Source organism: Etheostoma spectabile, unplaced genomic scaffold (genome assembly GCF_008692095.1).
Source record: "Etheostoma spectabile isolate EspeVRDwgs_2016 unplaced genomic scaffold, UIUC_Espe_1.0 scaffold376, whole genome shotgun sequence".
Lineage (NCBI taxonomy): Eukaryota > Metazoa > Chordata > Actinopteri > Perciformes > Percidae > Etheostoma > Etheostoma spectabile.
In genome coordinates this window covers 335,672-347,379 of record NW_022605594.1, presented here as the reverse complement: position 1 = coordinate 347,379, position 11,708 = coordinate 335,672, and the positions used below count along the sequence as shown (strand labels likewise).

The 11,708-nt window shown below is 40.1% G+C and overlaps 1 protein-coding gene across 1 annotated transcript in view; it reads right to left on the bottom strand.

Moving 5' to 3' along the window:
• Nucleotides 1–5,365: 5,365 nt before the first annotated feature.
• mc2r (melanocortin 2 receptor) overlaps nucleotides 5,366–11,708 on the bottom strand; it is a 7,477-nt gene continuing 1,134 nt past the window's right edge. Inside the window, exon 2 of the mRNA XM_032511448.1 lies at nucleotides 5,366–5,924. Coding sequence (XP_032367339.1) covers nucleotides 5,366–5,924 — 559 coding nt within the window. The remainder of the gene's footprint in view (nucleotides 5,925–11,708) is intronic.

Sequence of the window (11,708 nt, the reverse complement as noted above, 5' to 3'; positions counted from 1 at the left end):
TAAGAAGACATATACAATGAGGAAAATAAGAACAGCAAAATTTGAGTTAAAAATGTGCAATTATGCATACAGTTGACAGTCAATGTAATAGCAATAGTCAGGCGGTAGCATAGTGGTGCCAGTTATGGAGAGCAGGAGAAATATTTCTGTAATATTTTATAGAATTTGTATACATTATGTTTGCTTTCTAAAATACCAATAAATTGACATTTGAAGAAAACAATTCTTAATTGCAAAGCTCTAGCTTTGGGTCCACTTGAGTGCAGATGCTTTTTAATATTACCGCATGCCTTTGGGTTATTGCCTTTCGACATACTCCCGCGATGTTTCTTCTCCAAGCTAAGCACACATATCTACATAGTTACATATCTTCAAAAAGATAAATGATACATGTGATGCAGAGCCCTCTGGCATGACATCATGTGAGCCCCCTCTATTAATTTTATTAAGATGGTTGCTTTGTTTAATTTAGCCTTTCTAGCATTTTGCAACCTGTCTAGTTTATCAGCAAGCACTTTTGCACTGAGCTTGACTTTCAGTTTTTGCTCCAACACCCATGTCACACTACTGGGTTTACCAGCAGTAACTTTATACTCACCTGTCCCTATTGTGCGCCACTCATTTCCATTTTAAATTCAGTCAATAAAAAGTTTGCCCTAACAGTCTATTGTCCGCCTTTGTTGGCAACCTATGCATTGTGATTATGCCTAGTTATGTGCGTACACAATTTTAATGGCTAATAAAGTGTAGCGCTACTCACAACTCCTGCATTGGGCGCCATGATCCAGTAATCTGATCTCCGACAGCCCACTGTAACTCCTGCTTGGCTTTACACCAACAGCTGACTTCTGAAAGTCCTCAAATGTAGAAGAACTCAAAACAGCTAGTTCATTTGAAAGCCAAATGTTTCATGGCTTTCAAATGAAGTTCCAAATGAGCTGGATTTTTGACAAATTTTGCAATTGGCAGTGTTTCCCATATATACACTACCGTTCAAAAGTTTGGGGTCACATTGAAATGTCCTTATTTTTGAAGGAAAAGCACTGTACTTTTCAATGAAGATAACTTAAACTAGTCTTAACTTTGAAGAAATACACTATACATTGCTAATGTGGTAAGACTATTCTAGCTGCAAATGTTGGTTTTTTGGTGCAATTCTACAAAGGTGTATAGAGGCCCATTTCCAGCAACTATCACTCCAGTGTTCAATGGTACAATGTGTTTGCTCATTGGCTCAGAAGGCTATAATGATTAGAAAACCTTGTGCAATCATGTTCACATATCTGAAAACAGTTTAGGTCGTACAGAAGTACCAAACTGACCCCTTTGAGCAGATTGAGTTTCTGGAGCATCACATTTGTGGGGTCAATTAAACGCTCAAAATGGCCAGAAAAAGAGAACTTTCATCTGAAACTCAACAGTCTATTTTGTCCTTAGAAATGAAGGCTATTCCATGCGAGACATTGCTAAGAAATTGAAGATTCCTACAACGGTGTGTACTACTCCCTTCAGAGGACAGCACAAACAGGCTCTAACCAGAGTAGAAAAAGAAGTGGGAGGCCACGTTGCACAACTGAGCAAGAAGATAAGTACATTAGAGCTCTAGTTTGAGAAACAGACGCCTCACAGGTCCCCAACTGGCATCTTCATTAAATAGTACCCGCAAAACACCAGGGTCAACACTACAGTGAAGAGGCGGCTGCGGGATTTGGGCTTCAGGCAGAGTGGCAAGAAAAAGCCATATCTGGACTGGCCAATAAAGAAAAAGATTAAGATGGGCAAAAGAACACAGACATTGGACAGAGGAAGACTGGAAAAAAGTGTTGTTGACGGATGAATCCAAGTTTGAGGTTTGGATCACAAAGAAGAACGTTTGTGAGACGCAGAACAAATGAAAAGATGCTGGAAGAATGTCTGACGCCATCTGTTAAGCATGGTGGAGGTATATGATGGTTGCGGGTTGCTTTGGTGCTGGTAAGGTGGGAGATTTGTACAGGGTAAAGGGATTCTGAACAAGGAAGCTTTCACTCCATTTTGCAACGCATGCCATACCCAGTGGACAGCGCTTGATTGGAGCCAATTCATCCTACAACGGACAATGACCCTAAACACACCTCCAAATTGTGCAAGAACTATTTAGAGCAGAAGCAGGCAGCTGGTATTCTATCGGTAATGGAGTGGCCAGCGCAGTCACCAGATCTCAACCCATGAGCTGTTGTGGGAGCAGCTTGACCGTTAGGTACGCAAGAAGTGCCCATCCAACCAATCCAACTTGTGGAGCTGCTTCTGGAAGCGTGAGGTGCAATTTCTCCAGATTACCTCAACAATAACAGCAGATGCCAAAGGTCTGCAATGCTGTAATTGCTGCAAATGGAGGATTCTTTGACGAAAGCAAGTTTGAGTGTAAAAAAATCGTATTTCAAATACAAATCATTATTTCTAACCTTGTCAATGTCTTGACTCTATTTTCTATTCATTTCACAACGTATGGTGGTGAATAAGTGTGACTTTTCAGGAAAACACAAAATTGTTTGGGTGACCCCAAACTTTTGAACGGTAGTGTAGGTTCTATTCGGGTGACCCACCCAGTCTACAATGTGAAGTTGCATGCCATGTGCATGACAACTTCACACGTTTCACTTCCAGCTCAGAGGATATAGTAGTAGCATGCTGCTTGTGGTGTTGTGCCTTCCCAGGTGGGATTAACTGTACTAATAAATCCCAGAAAGGCCTGGTCTGCTTGTTAACCTTCTCCGCGGTAGTCGCCTCTGCTCCATATCTTTATAATGGAGTTAACTAACGATTAGGTCCAGTCGCCTCTGCTCCATATCTTTATAATGGAGTTAACTAACGACTAGGTCCGGTCAGCTCCAACCAGAGATAATTGTTGCTAATCAGGCCTTCAGTTTCCCTTGTATTTATGGACATGAGCCCGAACAAAAATTCAGAATTGTTTGAATAAGAAAGATCTGTTCAGGTGAGATCTTAATATTTGACAATACAAACATGTAACCTAGTATGCTACAAAACCTGTTTAACGTTATTACAATCCCCAAAACAAAGTTTAAAAGACGAAAAAATGAACAATCATCAATAACAAACTAAATGAACAAGAATTAACTTTAGATAGCGTTCATCTAACTGGAGTTAGGAGGAGACAGTGTTGAGATTTATAATGACATGTAACTGTATGGGTCAAAGTATAGTTTAAGGTTGTTAGTTATAACATTTGGGCCCAGGTATTTTCAGGTATTTTATCTGCTGAATCATAACATTTATTTGAAAAACTAAAGCACATCAAAGGCTACACTTCTTCTGTCTCTGTCTGTATCATCTTTTAGTCTGGTTTGTTTAATATGTAAATCATTTATTTTTCAATTATTTATTAATGTTATGTAGTAATTATTTTCAACAAATAGTTCATAAATCTTTGTTTGACTAGTTTATTACTGAAACCCAGCCATCACACACCACACCGTCACATGTACCACCCACCAACAATTAAGTTCTCAACCTGTGGGAAACACAGTGGGTAACACTGTCGTCATCTTTAGTGAAATATTTTGACACACTTGATGTACTGTTGCTAGTTTGCTGCAATGAAGCAACCTTCTCACCACGTGATCAGTGACTAGTCAACATCAAGCTCAAAACGTCATTGTGGAGCAGTAAAGTTGACAAGTTAACTAGTCTGTGCAACCCCTACTGTACGTGTTGACCACGTGTGACCATAATGGCTACCCTGCACACCCGGTGTTGCTTCAAAATAGTTATTAAAAATTAACTCTACGTGACTAAATGCATGAATGAATGAAGACAGCCCAATTAGGGAAAGTTTTGAGAGGGACCTAATAGTAAGTTGCCTCATGTAATTTTACCTGAGTCAGCATTGGCTGTGGCTTAAAAATTCACCACCTCAGTCAGTGCAGAGGAATCTGGCAAATAAAAATGCTGGTTAGTCATATTTATATAAATAAAAACTAAATGCTCTTACATGTCATTTTGTAAGACATGACATTTTTTTTTTATTTTTAGTACAGAGGACTTGTGAAAATGGCAATCACATTGCAGCCACTCGTGTATGTGAACACATTGTCAAAAACATGTATAAGTGCTCTAAAACAAACAAGTATTGTGTTAAATGAAAAAGATGAAAAGAGGCGCAACACAACAAGCTCACAGTCTGTCAGAGGTTTTAAAACCAATATGAACTTAAACTACATCAATTTAGATTCACTGTTGAGCAGATCATTTTCATAATTCTGTGTTTACACCTCTAACAACCCAACTAAACGTTTGGATGGCATCACCTTTCAACAGCCAATTTTGGTCACTGCAGTTTGCCCTGCCTCCCTGCTGCGTGACAGTTAATAAGCAGCTTCTTCAAGTCTGCCAACACTCAGTAGCACAGCCGTTTCTGCTATGATTTTAATTCACTCTCCTGTCTATGCCTGTCTACATAATACAAATTTATTGCTGTTCTATTCTGTCAATGATCTAGTCATACCGCATACCCTGCTTATGGTCTGTATTAAACTAGGTAAATATCTTTACATTTGATGTGTTAAAACTATGTACAAATAGCTTCACAGCACTCTCTGTGTGTGTTAATTATGCCAAATGATTTATTTTTGTTCCCACAGTAACAGCAGCAACAATTATGTAGGCCTACAGTGAGACCATATAAACAGTTGTGTAAACATATTTCATTTTAGTTAATAAAATGGCATGGCATGCCTAAATATTAATGTGAGTTTCAGTTGAAATGACCAATGTCATTGGTATGTTACTTAAAAATATTTAAGTTGTCTGAATAAAAGCAAAAAATAAAATGGTTATTATAATATTGTTTGCATCAGTAGCTGTGGTAAGCTGTGCTGTGAACAATAGAAATCACAAGGATGCATGCAAAAAAATGTAGTCCTGAAATAAGTTCTGGGAAATATAAATTCCATGTGAATGTGGTGATTTGTCATTTTATACAAGATTTAGAAAGCATGATGGCAGTTATCTAATGTAAAAGAAAACAAACAAAAAAACACATACACTGAAACAATCAAAGAGGCATGCAAACACGCAGAATAGTGTGCTCATTTAATCACAAATGAAACCAAATGTACTGGTGGCAGTAGCCTTGATTTAGCTGTCTTCAAATACCATGTGGGAAAATGAAACCTATTGTAAACTTTCTGCTACAGAATGTGCTTGACCACCCATGACTGTTCATTTACAGTACAGGTTTGTGTATATAGTTGACTTACACTGTAAATGCCACCAAATGATTGAAAAGCAGTCAACAGATAAGGGCAATTGTGCACTCTTTGTGGAGAAAAAGGGTACAATAAACAGTCTAAATTGAGTTTTGCTATGAGCACCAGTTCCAGTCTGAACAAAGCAGCATCTTCCTGAAGGTGTGCCTGAGCTCAGCACTCCGGAAGGCATAGATGGCTGGGTCGATGAGAGCGTGGCTCATCAGCAGCACCACATGCAGTTGGAACAGCGAACGGTAACACTCACAGTATGGGTTCATGGGGCACACCATGATGATGATGAGGTGGAGGAAAAACGGTGTCCAACACACCACAAATACCCCAAACAGAATGGTGAGAGTCAGGGACCCTCTCATGCTGCTGCCCCACCACCGCTGACGCCGACACTTCCCTCTGCCACTGGTGGACAGAGCAGCGATTTTCCTGGCATGGATGCGTGCCAACATGAACATGTAGATGTAGAGGAAGCAGATAATTGCCAAGGAGACAACAAAGAAAACAACAAAGCAGATCATGATTAACTTGGAGTCGAAGAACCTCACCATGAGCACAGCTGACACCCCACATGATATCCAGATGACACCCAAGACGGCCTTTGTGCGCTGCATTGTCATGATGTTGTGGTATCGAAGAGCATGGAAAATGGTGATGTAACTGGAAGTGAAAACAAATAATTTCATTATCTGCTTAGTTAATCCTTTGGTGTTGAGTTACACTTGGGTGCTAATATATATATTTGTATAAGTCCAACTAAAATTACATCTAGTCAACCCATTTTGTAATCAAAATGATGTGGTGTGTTTATTAAATGTATTGTAGATATATTTCGTTGAAAAAAAAAAAAAAAGGCCTTGTGGGCCTGGAGGGCGTATCTGTGTCTGTGTTTGATTGACAGCCGTAGAGAACAAGAGAATCCAGGCAATCTGTTGTTAGTGGTACTGACATTTAAGGACAACACTAGTGTTTAACCAGACCCAAATTACATTTTTGACAGTTTGAAGGATTAATGACTAAAACCCGCTGAGAATTGACACCTGAATCTGCGGTTTTCATCAGGTCTATGTTGTTGGTTGGATCTATGCATTCTTTGTCAAGTCTAAACCAAATACAATAAAATACTAGCTAATGCTCGCATTAATGCTCACATCACAGCCCAGTAAAATCAGTGAAATAACTATAAGAGAAATCCTGCAAGATATACGATATTTACGTTATTTAAACCCACACATATAATAATTCAATTCCATTTTATTTATAGTATCAAATCATAAGAGTTATCTTAAGACACTTTACAGATAGAATAGGTCTCGACCACACTCTATAATTTACAAAGACCCAACAATTCCAGTATTTGTAGAAGTTCTTAGTGTAGTTGGAAACTGCAGGGCATAGCAGAGTGTAACAGGGCATAGCAGGGTGCGGAGCAGGACCACGGCAACAGCTGCACACATGATTTAGGTAGGAAAACTGCTGGGCGAAAAAAACATAAGGACTCCAGGAAATAAGCTCCCCGAGCTAGGTTAGTAACAAGCATTTCTTGGACATGGATGCACACAGATGGAAAGAGAGAGGGGAGAGGAGTTCAGTGTGTCAAAGGAAGGAAGTCCCCTGGTAGTCTAAAACTATAACAGCATAATTAAGAGCTGGTGCAAGGCAAACCTGATAAATGGTAATTAACTCCGACGACTATGAAGAAAAAAACAGAGCAGAGAAGGTGTTATGTATCCTGCCCCCTGAGTTTGTTTTCTGCCTGAGTTCCTGTTTCCGCCTTTGATTCTGTATTTTCCATGAGTTCATCACCTGCAGTTAGCATCCCAATTCATTTTGGCGCCACTTTGACAGTGAATAACTTTACATCTGAAGCGTTTCAAGACTCTATTTTTGCATTGTTTATTTCTAAAGAAACACGACAATGTATAAAAGGCTCCATTACCTTGTAGCTCACGTTATGGTTCCGTAGCAGACGTTTTTGTAAAAATAACAGTTGACACAACCACGCGACTTATCGTAGCATAGTTAACAAATCACTGTATTGTCAGGGGAAGCACAAAGACAGTTTGGACTTCCATTGGCTGTTTAGGTTTAATTACTAAAGTTAACTAGCATGTTAGTTAGCAGTAATTAGCCCGTGCCTATGTTATCTCCAAACATGTACCTACGCTCTGATAGGGAATGATTGAGATATCTCTTGGCACAGCTACCAGAAGACTTACAATGTTCAGACACGTTGCCCACGTCACATCTATGTTGTCAAGCTCAGTTGGAGGCTGCGCAGTAATGCCTAGCCATCACCGGAAAAGTGTTTCTATTTTCCTTCACTGGTCCCCGTCAAGAAACAACGGGATTTATTGGTCCATTTCTTTAACTGTCTAAGGTCTCATCTTTATTCTGCACACCTGGTCCTGATCATCACCTCTCCACCATTTAAAGGAACACGGCGACTTTTTGGGACTTTAGCTTATTCACCGTTACCCCCAGAGTTAGACACACCCTTACATACATACCCTTCTCATCTCCGTGTGTGCTGTAACTCTGTCTGTCACGGAGCAGAGAGTACACCTGGAGTTTGCTCAGAGTTGAAGTAATAGAGTCACCAATTACTAGATACTAAAAGCATAGTTTACAATCATGGGTGTTCACTGCGGCAATAAAAAGGGGAGACCATCATATCACACCATGATGTTTCATAGAATTCCAACCAAAAATTCTGACCGTTGAATCTACGGACACTTGCTCTGGATATGGATCCAAATACTCCTGTAGCCACCTTTAGAACCATTGTGTTTTCTCAGAACATTTCACTGAGGATTATTATCATGAAAAAATGGAATTAACCACAAGGACCATGAAACATGTACTGAAGGATACGGCCATCCCGTCGATAGTACAGACTGGACGAAGTTGATCCCCTGCAGCTATGGTAAGTGTTCCGTTATGTTTTCAGAGGACTACTGTATTAGTGGCAACGTTAGTAACGCTATTATGTATAGGGTGGTCAGTCACTACTATTGCAGTTGTTATCGGGCTACATTTATCCATTGTAATGACTGTGCTGTCACAAATGCGCTTTTTCACCCCAGAATAAAATGAGCGATGGTAGAGCTAACGCTCATGACTGTAGCCTTTACCTTGCTAATTAATTGGATTCCACATAAAACTAGCTACACCATTTTTGCTCGGCTGCTTGTGCTTTTGTGCCTGTTGCTAATCCACCTCCTGTTCTTCTGTCTGCAGTTTTTGTCACCTGGGATATGCCCTACACACCCGCTTCGCTGTCTGCTTCACCAGTATTATTGGATCTTCACAAACTTCCAGTTGACTTGCCCACTGCTCCGGCATCTGGACTCACCAGTTTTCATGTACAAAATCCAAATGAATACTCACCTTGTTCATTTTACTTACCTTGTCCTGGTCTCCTTTTGAGTTCCTGTTTTAGTGAAACGTGACAGAAGGGGTTCCATGTCTTTAGCGATACACCCTTCCCCGCCAGTCTAGGCGAATAGGTAATAATATCAACCATGTTTAAAAATATATATACCTCCGTCACAGCTTGGTTGTATCAACGGCATTTAATAGATTTGTTGAGAGTTCTTGTTTGTAAAGCTGTATTAGTACTCTGAGAATATAAAGTTGGCTATTTTTACAAAAAAAAAATCTTATTTAATAAGTTTATAGAAAAAAAAAAAGGAAGAAGAATCTGCGCCAGGGTTGGGGGGGGGGAGCAATGGTGCTCCTTTGGGTTAGCGGTATACTGTAGGTCTGTAGGACTCTCAGCCGGGGACAGAGCACTGCGAGCTGTTGGTCATTTTGGCGGAGATTACGGTTAAGTAAGTAATGAAATGACTAGTTAAGAAAATATTAAAGTTAGTTCTTTTCGCTGCCATGTTTTTGTGTATCTCTATGACAAACGCGTTGGGGGAGGGGAGGGCTCACACAAAACTTTAGCCGGATTGCAAGCCCAAACAAGTGTGTGCGGCGTGCCTGTTGTTTTGTTTCCGGTCTAGCTAGATCCGGTGTGGTGTTGTAGTGTTTTTAATGTTACTAGTTGTTGTGACAGCATGTGAAAAAACTACAAAGTTTGCTTGACCAAAAAGAATGTTAATCTTGTGATAAAAAAAAAGAAGCCTTTAAAATGGGTTTGCGTTAACGCCGTTAATAACACGTTTAACTGACAGCACTATTTACATGTTCTACTTTTATTGTCATGATCTCAAGCCCATGACAATTCTATTTCAGTTCTCGATAACCTATTCCCAGACTTAAAGGCACAGGTTCAAATGAGGCCATTTACAAAAATTGGTTTTATTCAAAAGGAACAACAAGTAGCCATAGTTAAAACTACTTGGGTCCAGATGTTGGAAAGAATGGTAGCTACATCTGTACTTACAGCACGTGACATGATGAACACATGATTTCCAAAGTCTACTTTAAAGTCACAGGTGTGCAAACCAATTTTGATGTGCTATTTCCCTACAATAGGGCAATACAATCCAAAGTAATTTCTGCTTATTTTACCCCCAAATTACGTATAAATTGCGTATTACGTATAAAAGTGTCAAACGTCTGGTAATGAGTTGAAATTGCTAAACAGAATAGGGTGATAATTTAAACTTTATGTTTTATGAGCAATCAATTTTGACCATGTTTTGAGCCATTTTGAGCTTCAAAGAGTTATTATCGTACAGGCTGAAATACAAAGGCAAAAACTAATTCTGGTGACTATAAATGCACCTAATGTAGATGATCATTTTATCAGTTTTTTTTCCATCAGTGCACAAAACAAATTCTAGGATAGATTTTTTTTAATGTGCAAATCATTAGCGCCCTCTGCTATAGGATGTGTGATTGGAAATATCATTATCTCGGATCATGCGTGGGTGTGCCATGGCCTGTTGTCTCAAAGTAAGAGAATGTGCTCTTATAGGTGGCGCCTTAAAGTTGATGTCCATAAGATTTGAGTGGAGGCCGGGGAAGAGTGGCCAGCACGCACCACTTTCCCCTTATTCGCCTCACCCGGGGAGAAAAAGGGCTGCCTTCTCCCGAAGGTAGCGGCATTAGCCAGCCTGAAGCATGAGTTGGAAATGGGTGAGCAGGTCTGTGATGCCAAGTGGCAGTTATCCCCAAAGCTCTCCGTGGGCTAGGGGCTCTGCCAGACCTGCTGGCAGTTGTCCCGAAAAGCTACTCCGAAATAAAAAAAATGTTTTGTTAAGTTTTATTTGGACAAAAAGTTGAATGGTCTTCTTCTCAGTCTGTTGGTCCCTCATTGTGAGTCAGCAGTAATGAAATGTGGACACCAGTTTAACGTACCGATTCTTTGCATCTTTCCTTCCCAATTTACGAGTACAGTGGAACGCAACATAACTGGCAAAGACAAGCTCCGACCTGGGGCAGAAGGGGGAAACCAACCCCTGCAAACTGGCTTAATTATCATCGATATCTGTGCGCTCCATTTAAATTTAGGATGGGAAAGTCGCCACAGACACTGAGATTATATTACTTGATAAAGCAGCAAATACAAGCGCTTTCATCAGTGGGTCATATGCTCAGTCACCATTATTTTAACTCACTTTTTGATAAATAGGTACTTTCTAGACAATTAACTACATGAAAATCTTATGGACTATAACTTTAACTCCTCTCTTCTACCGGAGCCGAAAAATATAAAGAATGGCTTAAATCCAAGCTAGTCTATATCCACAATGTTCCACTTCAGGGTTTGCTTCTGTGCTACCAAAAATTCCGCCGGATGTTACCTTCTGCTTTCTTTGTTTTGGAATTTTAAACTCCGGTCAACTTTGGTTAACTGCTCCTCAGATCTCTGCAGGGTATTTGTCGAAATTTCTGTTGCACAACTAAAACAACTTTTGAATGTACACATGTTCCACCAAAATAAGTTTCTTCCCAAGGCTATTTTGCTGGGGGCTCTGTCCGGCGCTTAGTGCCACACATGACGATTGTGACTGGTTTAAAGACATGCCAATAGGGCGACTGTAAACCTCAGTTGGTGGAGCGAGTGCCCATGTGCGGAGGTTTGCTCCGACCTGCTGCCCTCTTGTTGCATGTCATGCCCCCCACTCTCTCCCCTTTCCTGTCTTTAGCTGTCCTATCAAAATAAAGTTATTATAAAAAATAAAATGCCCCAAAAAATAATCTTCAAAGACATGCCAATAAACTGGAGAACGTTTTTCTCCCATCCCTGAATCCTGTGTTGACTAGCAAGACCCTCCTCCGCAGCTGTTCCCAATTAGTATGCGGTTAGAATATGAATTTGTCTTATGTGACTTAGTTATTTGTACACCCTGTGACTATACAAATCATGTAAATAGGAACATGTTGGCATGCAAGATCTTTGCTAGGCTAAGCTAATGCTGGGGTCGTAAAAACAGAGTTATAGCATGCACGGAGATGAGAAGGGAATGTATGGACTTATCTAACTCT